We start from the raw sequence: 16,117 nt of genomic DNA on the forward strand, positions 1-16,117 counted from the left end.
AGGATATTGTCATAAGTGGTGTGTCCCAACTGTAACCCCGCTACCACAACAAAAGTGAAGGCTTTTTGTTTATAAAAATATCCTTGACAGAATTTTGCTTCTATTAACTCTCAAAAAAGAAGTGAATGACTGAAAAGCAAATGCATACTGCTGCTTTTTGATAAAGATTGAACTTCATATCAAATTAATAACTGTTATCCTGCATTTGAAGGTGATATATTAAATCATCAATTCCAATCTTTTTTTCTCTAATTACAATGATCTTGTAAGATTCACTTGGTTTGTGAATATGTCTGTGTAGGTTGAGCTGCCCCTCTCCTCCTCCTGACAACTCAGTTTGTGATTCAGTTGTGGAGTTTCTCCTTTGTGCACTTCAGAAATCCTCTATGTCTAATTCCCCTTTCCACTCAAGTATGAAAATTGGTGAAAGAAAGGAGAAAGATGACACATTATACTTGGTGGTTGTTGGATTGCCCAATTAAAAGCTCTGGTAATTCTTATTCTGGTGCTAAGGATGAAAAATAATGTATAGGCCATGGCAGAGGAAAGGTTTTTTTTTAAACAAAACAAAAAGCCGTATTATTATAGGGAAGTAGTAACTTTGAGCCAGTTAGCCTAGCCAGGGTCCCAGGGAGATCAAAAAGAGGCTGTTGGTTTTTTGTATATTTTTACAACATGAGCTGTTTTTCCTTAGATCCTTATTTCTGTTTTGCTATTGGGTTATTGAGAGGTAGTCATCAAGCTGCTACCTGAAGATTTTTTGGCGGACACTGCTAGTTATTCAGTATAAAATGAGGAAAGGCAATCTAATTGATTGGAACAGCAATTGCTGTCTCCTACACTTCAGAATGGGAGTGCCCTAGTATCTGCATGAGTTGTTTTATTTTCCCTGTCAAATACATAATTGATTACCGAAGTTCTCTTCAGTAATGAGTTTTTCCTGAGCCCTTATCTAGTATGCTCTATATATGAATAAGTCATTGGACTCAAGTTAGGCATGATTAACATTATAGAAATTTAAAGCTCATTAAATAGAGTAGATGCAAGAGTTTTTTCTGACCTTACTTTGCTTTTAGAGCAACTCATTTTCCTTTCTCGGTCTGCAAAATTGTTATCTGAAGGTAGTCTTGCATGAATTACACAACCCAATACCATGGATCACTTGGGTGTTTTTTTGTTTGCTTGTTTATTTTCCCCTGCTAAATTTGTCATCTTTAACTTTTATTGCCCTGCTCTAAAACTAGAGGGTTTTTATTCCTAGGTTTGCCACTGGTTCAGTATGACTGGTTAGTATATAGGTTTGTTTATCAGCCTGAGATAAAATTTTGGGTTTGACTTTTTGATACACATATTAGTATAAGATATAAGAGTGAAGAACAATTAACAAAGACACTGTGTTGCATTTCCCACAACCAGATGGGGCTTTTAGTACAATGAGAAAAGATGAGGGATAGTGCTAAAGTGTTACAGGGTATGGTGGAAGTGTAATATATGAGCATACACTGAAAGGCTGCCTGGCTCCTTTCTCAAGCTAAGGTCAAGCAACCAGTTAGGATGGGGATGGGAGGAGGCATAAGAAACACTACCTGCCAAATAAAAGCTTGGCCTTGGCCGGAACACAATCTCACTCCTTACCCCTCCCATGGGGTCCAAAAGAGGTGGGAAGAAGACTCCAGACCACAACCCCCCTGTCATAAATATAAAGGGAAGGGTAAACACCTTTAAAATCCCTCCTGGCCAGAGGAAAAACCCTTTCACCTGTAAAGGGTTAAGAAGCTAGGATAACCTTGCTGGCACCTGACCAAAATGACCAATAAGGAGACAAGATACTTTCAAAAGCTGGGGGGAGGGAGAAACAAAGTCTCTCTCTCTGTCTGTCTGTCTGTCTGTCTGTGTGATGCTTTTGCCGAGGATAGAACAGGAATGGAGTCTTAGAACTTAGATTACTTACTAACTAGATATGTGTTAGATTCTGATTTCTTTAAATGGCTGAGAAAAATAAGCTGTGCTGAATGGAATATAGATTCCTGTTTTTTGTGTCTTTTTGTAACTGAAGGTTTTGCCTAGAGGGATTCTCTATGTTTTGAATCTGGTTACCTTGTAAGGTATTTACCATCCTGATTTTACAGGGGTGATTCTTTTTTACTTTTTCTTCTATTAAAATTCTTCTTTTAAGAAACAGAATGCTTTTTCATTGTTCTCAAGATCCAAGGGTTTGGGTCTATGGTCACCTATGCAAATTGGTGAGAATTTTTATCAAACCTTCCCCAGAAAGGGCGGGGTAACGTTTGGGAGGATTTTTTGGGGGGAAAGATGTTTCCGAACGGACTCTTTCCTAACAATAATACCGGTTAGACGTTCGGTGGTGGCAGCAAAAGTCCAAGGGCAAAAGGTAAAATAGTTTATACCTTGGGGAAGTTTTAACCTAAGCTGGTAAAAGTAAGCTTAGGAGGTTTTCATGCAGGTCCCCACATCTGTACCCTAGAGTTCAGAGTGGGGAAGGAACCTTGACACCCCCCAAAACGGAACATGATGTTAAGTTGTAAGGGGTGAGACTGAGGGCATGCATTGCAGGTATATTTGGGCCTGCTAAGAAAGAGGAGGTGGGAATGGGGAACGGGGACACAGGCAAGGCTCTGCGGCTTGGGAAGGAGGACACTAAGAAACAGACTCTGCTGGCGTGTAGAGCTGTGGATATGCTTGCTTGGAACTAACCCCAATAAACATTGCATTGCCTGCACTTCCGACTTCTGGTCTTCTGCTTTCTGTCTGCATGACAAGAACCAGGGGAGAGGGTGAAGGGAAAGCCCTGTGACGATGACCTTACTGAAATCATTTCAGTTCTTCTCAGTATCCCCATTTTTACAGACAAAGAAAATATTTGTACACACCACAGCCTGTTATGGTGTTTTTAATGTAGTAATTTATATGTAAAATGCCCTCAAATCCTCGCTTTGCAGAATAACTCTTGTCAAGTATCTGGCATTAGTGTGAAAGAAATTCCATGTCCTTGGTTTGTAATGAGTGTTGAAATTCTTTTACTGTGAAAATCATGTGCTTTACATCTTTAAGTGAAGATTAAACAGAATGAAACACTTCTGTTGTGCATTAATGAGCTATATTTGGGGGGGAAGGCGTGAGTTAAAATTTGCAAATTCAGCTTTGGAGTCTTCTATGGATTGACTATACATGGATAGTTCAGTGGTTAGGACATTAACCTAGGACTTGGGAGACTCCACCACAGACTTCCTGTGTGACTTTGGGTAAGTCACTTAGCCTCTCTGTGCTTCAGTTCTCCATTTGTAAAATAGGAATAAGAAGACTGACCTGCCTCACGGACATTTTGAGTTCTCTCATTTAAAGATTGTGAGGATCTCAGATGCTATGGTGATGGAGGACATACAAGTACCAGTACCTTAGATACATTGATTATTTAAAAAAAAAAAAAAATTCCTATGTAGGTTTTTTAGTTTTCCAACACCGTATGGTTGTCTATTTCATGAGGTTCAGTCAGACGGTGGACAAAAATCATCAGAAGCCCTGACAGCTCTTTCAGAAAACACTGCAGGTTCAAAAAAGGAAGATGTGAGGCTGCATCTGCAAACGTGTGAGGAAGGCAAGTCATTGTCAAACACTCAGCTGTCCCAAGATAAAAGACATCAGGAAATCTGGTCTGTCCTTGAAAGCATTTGGAATACAATAAACCTGTACAGGTACAAAGTGCTGAAAGGGTTGGGGGGATTTTGCATGCTATTGGTTGTTTCGTGTGGTTTCCACAAACACACACACATTTATGGAAACTGTCTGCCTTTCCCTACAAGGCTGTCCTATTAGTGATGTACATGGGTTGGGGGGAAAAAAATCATACATTCTAATTTTGAATGTGTTAGTAATGCCATTGGAATTGCCATATTGAATCAGCCATGGTCCATCAACCAAGTATACTGTCTTCGACGTTATCCAGCACTAGATGCTTCAGAGTAAGATGCAAGAACCTGACAATAGGTTTATGGGGGTAGTCTGCTCTCCAGGAAGATCTCCTTCTAATCCCTAATAAAGATTGGCTTAAACTCAGACGTGAGGCTTTCCCTTTCAATTTTATTTTTTTTTTTTTGGCTTAGGTATTATAACTTATCTATATAAATGACCAACTGTTCTTTAAATCTTACTAAGTTCTTGGTCTCTGCAGTTTATAAAGAAGTGTATTAATGGTTGAATTTTTAAACAAGATATCTGAAAATCCATATCTGGAGTCTGTTGCTGCTCCAGTTGCACAAATCAAAAATGTGTGTCTGCACGTTTTGGAGTTGCATTTTGAGACCCACGTGAAAATTTGACCCCAAGTTTCAGAAACGGATACAAGGCTATACTTATATGAGGGCCCTACCAAATTCACAGCCATTAAAAACATGTTATGAACCCTGAAATCTGGTCCTACTTCTATGCTAAAATGTTTGATACTCTGTAAGGAAAGATATCATCTGTTAAATTTTTTAGAAAAATTAAAAATAAGGATTGTTTCATTTTGTCAAATTTTTTTTATTTATGGAAGGGTTTTTTAGAGTGCTATTACAGTTTCTCTTATAATCCAACTTTACAAAACGTGCTAAAGACTAATTCTTGACAATTTAAGGTCTCAGTCATAGAGTGGTTGACTAATAATTATAAATTAAATAGTGAGAATAGCTTCCTGGTTAGAAACTGGGACTAGCACTTCAGTTAGCAGTTTGCATACCCACTCCAAGGTCTTTTCCATACTCACAGGAATGTGGCTCTTCATTATTTTGTAAAGTGTTTTGAAAGCCTCAGCTGGAACATCCTATGTCAATGTGACATTTGTTTATTAAAGTAACAATAAGTGATCAGAAATCTACACTTTTAACTTACAAAACAATTCAATTGGTGGCTTCTGTTACCTGTTTAAGCACGTTATCTAAAATAAATGCATGCAAATAAAATAAAAACTTTGTACTTCTGTGTGTGTGTTTTGGACAACACTGATGTACCTGACATTTGTATTTGACCTTTGAGACAATGTGCATGTGTTTGTCTATGGTAATCAAAATATAGTATTTGTGATGCATTTCTTGTTTCCCATGATACAAGGCAAAAAGTCTGTTTTTAGTGACCTCTTCTGATAGAATGTTTTCTCTTGTTTTTGCCCTCATCTTAGTACTGAAATTTTCCAGAAGCTGGATCACAATATAATCACTACCACCACTGCAAAGATCTCTTCATTTGAAGAAGCTTTTTTAGGCCTACAGAAACTGATGGCAGCTGTGAATAATATTCTTGCAGGGATTCGTAGGTAAGTATTTTAGCAGACCGGAGTGCATAACTTTTTTTAAACTGTAATGTACTGTGTGCTCAGATATCTCTCTCCTTTACTAATTCTGAGATTAATACCTGTACTTACTTGCAAAAAGAAAAGGAGTACTTGTAGCACCTTAGAGACTAACCAATTTATTTGAGCATAAGCTTTCGTGAGCTACAGCTCACTTCATCGGATGCATACTGTGGAAAGTGTAGAAGATCTTTTTATATACACACAAAGCATGAAAAAATACCTCCTCCCACCCCACTCTCCTGCTGGTAATAGCTTATCTAAAGTGATCACTCTCCTTACAATGTGTATGATAATCAAGTTGGGCCATTTCCAGCACAAATCCAGGTTTTATCACCCCCCCCACCCCCCCAACACACACACACACAAACCCACTCTCCTGCTGGTAATAGCTTATCTATCATACACATTGTAAGGAGAGTGGTCACTTTAGATAAGCTATTACCAGCAGGAGAGTGGGTTTGTGTGTGTCTGTGTGTGTGTGTGTATTGGGGGGGTGAGAGAACCTGGATTTGTGCTGGAAATGGCCCACCTTGATTATCATACACATTGTAAGGAGAGTAGTCACTTTAATCAAGGTGGGCCATTTCCAGCACAAATCCAGGGTTTAACAAGAATGTCGGGGGGGGGGTGTAGGAAAAAAAACAAGGGGAAATAGGTTACCTTGCATAATGACTTAGGCTTGAATAGAGACTGGGAGTGGCTAAGTTAATTGTATCAAATTTGCAAATGAATTCCAATTCAACAGTTTCTCGCTGGAGTCTGGATTTGAAGTTTTTTTGTTGTAATATCACAAAGTTACTATTTTATGTAATTTGTATTCTTGTGCGTAGACACATGTCAAGTTTAAAAGTTAAGTCCACACCATTGTGTCAATGTGTTATTAAGTATGATTATGGTGGCTAACATAGACCTAATTTAGTAGCAAATAAGTTTTATTTAAAAGTTTATAAGTTTAAAAATGGTCCAAACTAGAACATTGGATCCAACCTTTCCTCCACCAGACTGAGAAATTAAGAACTAGAAACCAGCTTCAACGGAGAATCAGTGAATTAGGCTTGTCTACACTTCCAGGGTTTGCCAGTATAGATATACCAGCAAACTCTCCTAGTGTGGACAGTTTATATTGGCAAAAAGTCCTGTTGCTGATATAGCTTATTTAGTTTGGGTAACTGGTGTGAAACAGTTTGGGATGGCTTCTAGTTCTTAACATATATCCAGGATTTCTGTTTAATACCGGCCATTGATTATTCCTGGTCTGTTCCTTGCTTTAAAGTGGTCTTTACTCCTGAGGGCGTTCTGTGCCAAAAAATTAAAAATTCTGTGCACAATATTTCAAAATTCGGCAAGTTTTATTTGTCAATAAATAAATGCAGAGGCTCCAGCATGGCAGTTGGGAGCACAGGCCACTGACTGCACAAAGGTGGGAGATCACCCTGCAGCACCCCCTGGGAAGCAGACTCTGTGGTGAGGCTGCACCTGACCCTGATACAGCCGAAGGCCTGGGCCTAGCCGAGAAACACCCTGGGGCTCTGCACCAGATACACCAGGTGTGGGGCAGGCAGGCTCAACCAGGCCATGTGAAGGGGCTCAGTGTGGGGGGATCCAGGTGTGGGGTGAGAGGGTTCTGTGTGGAACAATCTGGGTGCAGGCAGCTCAGTTGGGGGTCTAGGTGTAGGGGGATCTGGAATCACAGAGGCTTGTGGGTGGGGGAGGTTCCAGGTGCAGGGCAGTGGGACTCTGCAGGGGCTTCCAGGTGAAGGTGGTTGGGGCTCAGCAGAGGGTGTGGGGGCCTCAAAAGGGGAGTCTGGGTGCTGGGGGAGTGGGGCTTGGTGGGGCGGAGGTCTGGGTGCAACTAGTTGGGGTCAGTGGTGTGGGGGATCTGGATGCGGGCGCTTGGGGGGTGTGGGAGGGTGTGGCTTGTCAGGGTGGGGTTTTAAGTGCAGGGAGCTCTAGGAGGTGGTCTGGGTGCAGGAGGCTCCAGATGCAGGAGTGGAGGTTCGGTGGGGTTCAGGTATGGAATGCTACGGGGTTCTGGGTGTACAGGTGAGGGTTGGCGGGGGTGTCTGGGTATGGGACGTCCAGATGCATGGGGTTATTGAGTATGATCACTATCATGAAGCAGTTGTATTCTACAACAGTCTGAACTTTGGGAAGTTTGGAGCTGGATCTAAATTGTGCAGCATGTCCCCATTTATTATTTGGTTTGACGTAACCCTTATGTTTCCGGATAGCTAAGTATACAGTTGACACAATGGTTTTCCACACTTCACTTTTTTTTTTGTGTGCTTACCATCTAAGGTTGGGAATAAAGATAAAGTAATTTAATCATAGAATCATAGAATATCAGGATTGAAAGGAACCTCAGGAGGTCATCTAGTCCAACCCCCTGCTCAAAGCAGGACCAGTCCCCAATTTTTTTTGCCCCAGATCCCTAAATGGCCCCCTCAAGGATTGAACTCGCAACCCTGGGTTTAGCAGGCTAAACCACTGAGCTATCCCTATTACAGTTGGTCACAAAACTAATGGTTCTAGTTCACAATTAGAATTTTAAACCGAAGAACTCATTCACTCAATGTCTTATGGGATTGTTAGAGGTTGCTTCTTAGATACCTTTCCATGGCTGAGGAGAATACACATTTACACTGAAAATAGAGATGAGCCTGAGCTACGAACAAAGTGATGAGTTTGATATAATAATTTAACTAGGATTGATCTGAATCCAAACATTCTAGATTTCTGACGGCTTTTGGATCTAGGAGTTTGATTCATGTACATCTCCTACTAAAACAGAAAATGTAGTTTTAAAGAACAAAAGTGGTTACAGGGCAGGGAAGAAATGGGACATTTTAAAAAAAACAGTAGATGGTTGATTATGATCTTCCGGTTGCCATTCTTTAAAATGACTGCCGTGGCCTAGAAACGCATTTAGAATTTTTTGCAAGAATTCTGTTCCAAGACTTTTTTTTTTTTTCTTTTTTTTAATTTTAGTTGGAAACAATAATTAGGCACATTTAGGAAGAAAACTGACTTCTAAAGAATTCATGTGGGAGAAATTGTTGTACATATATCTCTAGCATAACTTCTTTCTCTCTCTCTCCATTTTTTTAAGTTCATGTAATGTTTCTTCAGTGAGTACAACCAGTGTCTTTTAACCTGAAAATACTGTACTGTCTTGAGCAGTTTATTCAGACTGACCATTTTATAGATTCATATTTCTAGATTAAGGCCAGAAGGGACCGTTGTGATCATCTAGTCCAGGGGTTCTCAAACTGGGGGTTCGGACCCCTCAGGGGGGTCATGAGGTTATTACATGGGGGGTCGCAAGCTGTCCGCCACCACCCCAAACACTGCTTTGCCTCCAGCATTTATAATGATGTTAAATACATTAAAAAGTATTTTTAATGTATAAGGGGAGGTCACACTCAGAGGCTTTCTGTGTGAAAGGGGTCACCAGTACAAAAGTCTGAGAACCCCTGATCTAGTCTGACTTCTTGCTTAACACAGGCCATAGAACTTCCTCAAATTAATTCCTGTTTAAACTGCAGTATGTCTGTTGGAAAACATCCAATCTTGATTTAAAAATTTCCCCTTTTTTGATTTTTGCATGTGTTTGGTTTTTTTTTTTTTAAATATATAGCTACTTTTACTTCCCCCTTAAGCCAACTTGTTTTTTTAAGCAGTGTCACCTTCTCTGTTGACTGAGATATCATGGCTTTTTGTGCATTTAGTAAAACGTAATAGTTCCCAATTATTATTCACATTTTCCTTTTCAAATTTTCTCCCAGCTGATTTGGCTCATAATTGTTTTCAGCTTTGTGAAATTGGCTCTTTTAAAGTGTGTGTGTGTGTGTGTGTGTGTGTGTGTGTGTGTGTGTACATACTTGAGATAGATAATTACACACACACACACACACACACACACACACACACACACACACTTTCCCCATATTGGATTGGAGTTAGGAAATTGTCATCTGTAACTTTTAGGAATTCTGAATGTTTTAGTGCTGGCAGCATGAGACCTCCAGAATGTCACTCAGATTGCAGTCCCCTATGATAGTGCAGTTTTTTTTCTCCTACTTAACCTTATCCAGGTTTGGGGTGGTGTGTTTTTGTTTTTGTTTTTTTTGGTGGTCTGTAGCAGACACTAGTTAGTACCCCCATTTTGTGCTTTTATTTGTTAAGACATTGATCCATAAGCACCCAAGATCACTTGCTTCTGAGTGGTCAGTGGTCAGAAAAAAAGGTAAGATAATTTTTGACATAGAGTGCTACTCCCTTTCCCCTCTTGCCCACTCCGTCCCCCCTAAATAGCTTATAACCACTGATTTTTAGCACTCCAATTATATCAATCTTCCTACCAGGTTTCAGTAATACCAACTTGGTGAAATTTAAGCTCATAAATGATCAATTTCTCTTATTACCCAGGCTCCTGGCATTCATGTATAAGCAACTAAAGAACTTCTCTTCACATCCCTTGATTAATTTTGTTCTCAATGTCTTGATTTTATACTAAATGTGTTCATTTGTTCCTCCTTTTCACCCTTCTTTTTGTTATTTTAATGCCCCCCTAAGTAGCCTAACCAGCCTGTCACCTAGAAAATAGGTTCCCCTTCTACTGAGATGGCGTTCCTCCAAATTGTATAGCCCAGCAATTCTCAAACATTAGCAACCCAAGGACCCCCATTTTGATTTTTAAAATTTTCATGGACCCCCAAGCTCAGCCCCAGGCCCTGCCCCCACTCCACCCCCTCCTCTGAGCCTGCCCCTTCCCTACTCCTCCTCCTCTCTCCCAGGGCCTCCTGCATGCCACTGAACAGCTATTCTGCTGCATGCAGGAGGCAGTAGGAGGAGGGGGAGAAGTTGATAAACGGCGTCGGTGGCCCTGGACATAACTCGCAGATCCTCTGGAGTAACCTTTTGGACCCCCAGAAGTCCGCGGATACCAGTTTGAGAAACCCTGGTATAGCCCCTTCTCTCCATAAAAAAGGCTAGTGTTTCACAAAACCAAACCCTTTATCTTGTACCACTTATCTAGCCAGCAGTTAGTTTCCAGAGATGTGTCAAAACAGCACTTAAGTGTCAATTTATAGGCAGGTCTCGTAGTGCAGATCCCAGTATAGTTCTTGTAATATACACAGGACATTCATTTGGTAGAAACTTGGTCAGAAGCATAAGAGTGGGGCAGGGTTAGGCTCAGCATGATTTCCCCTTCCTCAGCCACATGGGCTGAGGGAGGATGAACAGCACTCCTTGATGCAGTCAGTCCTACAGCCAGTCAGAGCAAGACACTAGTCCACATTTCAAGCAGGACCCCAGATTCTGCTTTCTTCAGTTTGAGCTACTGTATGGATGTTGTTTCTTTGCTCTCTGGCTGTTTAGTTCTGACTTCCCCCCTCCCATGTTCCCCCTACAGTCCCTTTGCTTCTAGCTTCATTCCCCCTGCCTTCCTTGCTCCTATCCATCCTTTCTTCTTTCTTTCCTTCCCTCCTCTTCAGTGTGTCCCATCCATTCCATCATTTTCATATGCCAGTCATAAATTGACACAGCTGCCCGGCTCCCAGGAGGGAGTGAGGAGCATCGCCCGGGCTTCTTGCCCTGGCTCCTAACCAGGAAAGCGGGGGAGGCATTCTCCAAGAGAATGAGGGGCAGCTGGGCTCTAACTTCCCAGCTTTCTTGTCAACTTCAGAGTTCTTGCCGTGAAATTGACAAGACAGCCAACAGACAATGTAAGGAACTGCAGTGTCTGTAGAGATGCTATGTCGCCCTAACTACCCCAACATAAGCCTTACGCCTCTCCTGGAGGCAGAGTTGTTATTTTGGTGTAGTAAGGCTCTTACATCGGTGGGAGGAAGGCTGTAGTGTAGACACTCGCATAATAAGGTCAACATAAGCTGCCTTAAGTCTATCTAACTGTGTAGTGTAGATCAGTTCTTAAAACTGATAAAGTACCTTTGTTGGCAATCTCGGCAGAAGGGCCAAGGACTGAATGGGTATGGATAGACTGAACTTCCATCTCGCTCCCACAGGTGGTACCTCTGTTTGTGGTGTAAAATACATGCATAGGCACTATGGGGAAACTTGAAGTGTTGTTGACAGTGCTGTATGTGTTCTGTGGATGAATAAAAGAATCAGTAACTTGGCATGTCAGTCTGGTTCACCAGTCCCATTTCCCCTCTCTTCTCCCCCACAAAACCCCCTAAACTAAAATACCCAACGGGAAATATGCAGGAAAAATTCAAACTGTACCTAGTCCTTCATTTTTGTTTGTTGTTTTGAAGTGTGGGAAAGCTTTGCATTGTGTATCCGTTTTCTGTTGCCCTCTGGACACAAGAGAGGCTTTGCTAGTGAGAAACAAAAGGCTTTTAGTTATATGCTTCCCCCCCCTTTCTATGTAGTGAAGTGGCTGATGTGAAAACCGCATTAGAATTTTTAATTGGGGAAAAACCTTCTATAGAACTTCCCCACTAAGAGAATAAACTCTTTTTTTTAGTTCTTTTAACTGGGGGGGGGGGAAATATCAGCCGTCAGAAATGATTGTGAGTGTTCATTTTGTTTTGTTCTGGAACTCATTAGGATTTTTACACAGTGAGGCGTTTCTGTATCTTACTAATTTAGATGTATATCATTCCAGGGTATTTTTGCTCTTTTTACAAAACATCTTTTAAACTTTTTTCTTTTTCTTTTTAGAGTTTTGACCCCAAACAGTAGTTTTCAAGACATTTGGACGCTCTATAACTTCCTAATCAGTAATGAGGTATGAAATTTATCTTTTTGAAAATCTTTAATGGAAATGTATAATGAAGATGAATCATAGAACTGGAAGGGACCTCAAGAGGTCATCTAGTCCAGTCCCCTGCACTCAAGGCAGGACTAAGTATTATCTGGACCATCCCTGACAAGTGTTTGTCCAGCCTGCTCTTAAAAATCCCCAAATGTCATACTACAGGCAAATGCAGTGAGTTGCCTAACCAGTAGAGCTACCATTCATGGTCCAATTGAGCTAGAATTGTGAAATTTGGTACTCTTGGTCATTATTCGTCATAAAGTCTAAGGGGGAAAAATGTGAACTGTTTCTTTCGATCAGATGTCATTGGACTTTCTAATGGAACTCCAACCATTCAGGTACCCTGTTCAAGCTGCAGCCTTGAAATTTAGGACACTGGTTTATTATAAACTCATTACAGGGGAGTTTTTAAAATTAACAGTCACCAAAATATCACCAGTCTAATAATTTACAAAAATAATCCTAACTTAATCCATTAGGCAGTCATATGGGGCCTGCGGCCTTCAATTTAGAGAAATTAAGGTAATCTGAGATCACCAGTTATATTATAGGACTTCAGTTAAAAAGTGTTTGTTTGAAAGTGAGTGCCTGTATGGGTAGCCACTGCCACATGAGTGATGGTTTGTGCACTAGTTAACATGAACAACAGTATTCCTAAAAACCGCATTAACACAACACACTAAGAAATCAAACTGTATCTTGTTAGAATATATATGAATATATACACTATGCAAGGAATAAAATATTTCAGGAACAAATTGACAATCCAGCAAAAGGCGTCTGTATAAAATTGGACAGGATGTTGTGACTACAGCTGAGGATGCAGAGTTGGGAGATCTGGCTTCTATTCCTAACTCTTCCATAGAAATGGGCTTTGTGACCTTGAGTGAGGCTCAACATGTGTGCTCATTTTCCCCATCAGTAAAATGATAGTCACCTTCTATGTTTGTTTCAGTCACTTTCCTGGTAATGTATTGCATGTGTTACTTTTTTTTTTTTTTTTGGTCTAGGTTCCTAACTTCTAGATTGTCGATTTTTAGATAACTTTTAACTCCTTATTTTGAAGTTGAATTACATCACATGTGGAAATATCAAAACTTAGAAATATATTTTCACACAGAGTACAAATAATTTACATAAGATTTGTAATGAAATTACGTAGTTACTTTGAAAAACTTAATTCTAGGGATGACCTTCAATTCTAGCATTGGAATCGCCAGTTATCTTACTTTTGGTTGTGTTGCTCATTCTAATAGAGCCAACATTCAAGATAAAATGAGTTATTTTTAAAGACTAAACTTGTCATAACAGCACCCAATTGGCAACTAAGTTTAAGGAATCAGTGTACATTAGCAGTTTTGCTGCTAGTTCTCCAGGGTTATACAATGGGTGATGCTATAGGTATATTTGTAATCTCTTCAGGGCTGCTGCCTTGTCCGCGTGTTTTGTACAGTTCTTAGCACAGTTGGGTTCCAGTCTTGATTGGAACATCTAAGACCTACTAGAATATAAATAATAACCCTCACCACAACCACGTGGGTCAGTTGTTACAGAAAGATGACCCCTAAACGACAACTGTCCCTATTGTAACTAGGTCACTCCTATCCATTATTTGAATTTTTTTCCCTTTAAAAGTGTGGACCCAAAACAGCAACCTAAGGACCCAAACAGAGAAACAAGTATGTGGCATTGCAGTGTTTGGAATGTTTACATGAAACCTGAAATTCAGAACTGTGTTTATATAGGTCTCTTTTTTTTATTTTATTTTTTTAAAAATCTGCCTCTAGGAGCCACTTCAACATCCTTAAAAATCCTGTTACAAAGCAGACAACAGTGTCTCCCCGATCCTGTTAAACTTGTAAAATAGAAAATATTGTTCTGTTGATAACAGATCAGGGACACTATCGGACACTTGAACTCGAAATAAGACTAATGGGCCCATATAAATATGGGCATTCAAAAAATATGTATTCCATATAGGCATTTTATTACAGGTTGTATTACTATTTTCACATCTACTGTGTATGCTTAGTATATTTGTTTATGGATTTCAGAGCTCAGAATTCTTTAAATCTTTTGCTATGGAATTGGGGGAATGATTCTTTCTGTACTAGAGAGTTATCTGGAAGCTGCTATAAAAATGCTATTAAATAAAATCAGGATGATACTTACACTGTTAGCTCCAGATTGTTTTGCCCTATCATTCTGAATAGGGAGTACTTGATCTGTACTATATAGTCTGACTTCAATTCTTTTCCCATTGTCTAGACTTGAGATCGTTCCAGTTAAGTGTGTAAACATTAGGTCCAATGTATGTTATGTCAGCCATGAGATTTTAATTAGTATGTGATCCTAAGTAACTCTCCCTCTTTCATCTTAGATAAATACCAGCATAAAATTTACTGCTGAGGAACTCTATGAGTGTGTTTCACAGGAAGTGTATAGGTAAGTCAGTTATTGATTACGTCTACTGGATTTCCTGAAACAGTTGTAGCACTGTATTTTGTTAAGCTTTACTTTATGGTACTTGGAGATTTTTCTAAGAGAAAATAACCATTATCCCCCTACTATACAAAATAGTTCTTAAGATTTATTGAGGGAGCTGATCTGTTGTTTGCTTCCAACTTACTGTTTTTGATCCACTATATGTTTGAGTTTTCTTAAAGGTTTGTCTACATGCTGGCCCGTCTGGACACCACTGGCACGCTCTAAATGTCTCCTAGTGCGTATTAATGTAGGCCCTAGAAACTGGACACTAAAGTACACTAAGTGCCTTTGAGTGTGCCAGCAGGGTTCATATAGGCCAGTGAGTGCATGACATGCTAGTGCACACTAGAATTTCACGTATTTTAGCACCGACTAATGCACATGTAGACCAGCCCTAAGTCTGGAATAAACTCAGTCCAAAGAAGTAGGTTCTTAGAAATAAACAAACTTAATATAGAAGCTTTTGTTTGTTTTTGTTTTTTAAAAATTAAATTGAAAAAAGAGGTTGAATTGTACAAACATTTGGGGATAAGGGTCACTGGTGTCTAAAGCTTTGCCTACACTAGAATTTTGAGCTGCATTTGGCATGGACATCAAACACTGTTCTTCCCCTACACCTGCTAGTTGTGGACTTTGTCCTGCTGGTGTGGACAGGGCTAACAAAGCTCAACACCCTGCTAATATAGGGGAGAACAAGAAGTCTACCATGCTTAGTGTTTGTGCACACACCTAGGGTAATGTGCACATTATTTTGGGGGAGAATACTTGGTAAAACAAAACCCTATCCACAGCCATGTTGAGAATCATGCTCTGACAGCCATTTATTAACTTAGGCCCTGATTCAGCAAAGGACTTAAGCATGTGTTTTAAATTGATATCAGTGGAACGTAAGTACATGAGTAAATGCGTTGCTGAATTGGGAACATAGTTCTAACTGTCACAAATAGAGCCATGGTATGGCCTATCACAGGCAGAAATAACGGAGGCTTGATTGTTGATCTTAAACCAAATGGAGATATTGCCTCAAATTACTTAATTTCCCATCTTTCTCAGTGTGTTTCTTTATATTTGGATCTGAGCAACTGGAAATGTTTAGTGTGTGTGTGTGTGTGTGTGTGTGTGTGAAGAAATGTTAGACAACAACAACAACAAGAAGGGGTTCTTCAAATACATCAGCCAAAAAAGAAAGATCAAGGATGGTGTGGGTCCATTGCTCAATGGAGAAGGTACGTTGGTAACGGAAGATGATAGGAAGGCGGAGCTGCTCAATCCCTATTTTTCTTCAGTCTTTGCTAGTTATCTGGTCACATACTGTTTTTTGGGAGAAGTTACCATAGACAATAAAGGGGAAGGGATGCAGATCGGGATAAGTAAAGAACACCTCGGAGATTTTTCTGACCAATTTGAATGGGGCCGAATGCTATTCACCTGAGGTTATGGAAGGAATTAGCTGAAGAAATCTTGGAGCCACTGGCAATAATAATTATGAAATCATG

The 16,117-nt window shown here is 40.0% G+C and overlaps 1 protein-coding gene across 3 annotated transcripts in view; it reads left to right on the forward strand.

The window, feature by feature from the left end:
• SWT1 (SWT1 RNA endoribonuclease homolog) overlaps positions 1–16,117 on the forward strand; it is a 62,958-nt gene that overhangs the window by 38,507 nt on the left and 8,334 nt on the right. For 2 of the 3 annotated variants that reach the window (XM_074961131.1, XM_074961132.1), the window contains exons 15-18: positions 3,505–3,713; positions 5,174–5,308; positions 12,038–12,104; positions 14,515–14,579. In XM_074961131.1, the coding sequence (XP_074817232.1) occupies positions 3,505–3,713; positions 5,174–5,308; positions 12,038–12,104; positions 14,515–14,579 (476 nt within the window). The remainder of the gene's footprint in view (positions 1–3,504; positions 3,714–5,173; positions 5,309–12,037; positions 12,105–14,514; positions 14,580–16,117) is intronic. The other variant, XM_074961133.1, reaches the window with a different exon arrangement.

This window comes from Natator depressus, chromosome 8 (genome assembly GCF_965152275.1).
Source record: "Natator depressus isolate rNatDep1 chromosome 8, rNatDep2.hap1, whole genome shotgun sequence".
NCBI classification, from domain to species: domain Eukaryota; kingdom Metazoa; phylum Chordata; order Testudines; family Cheloniidae; genus Natator; species Natator depressus.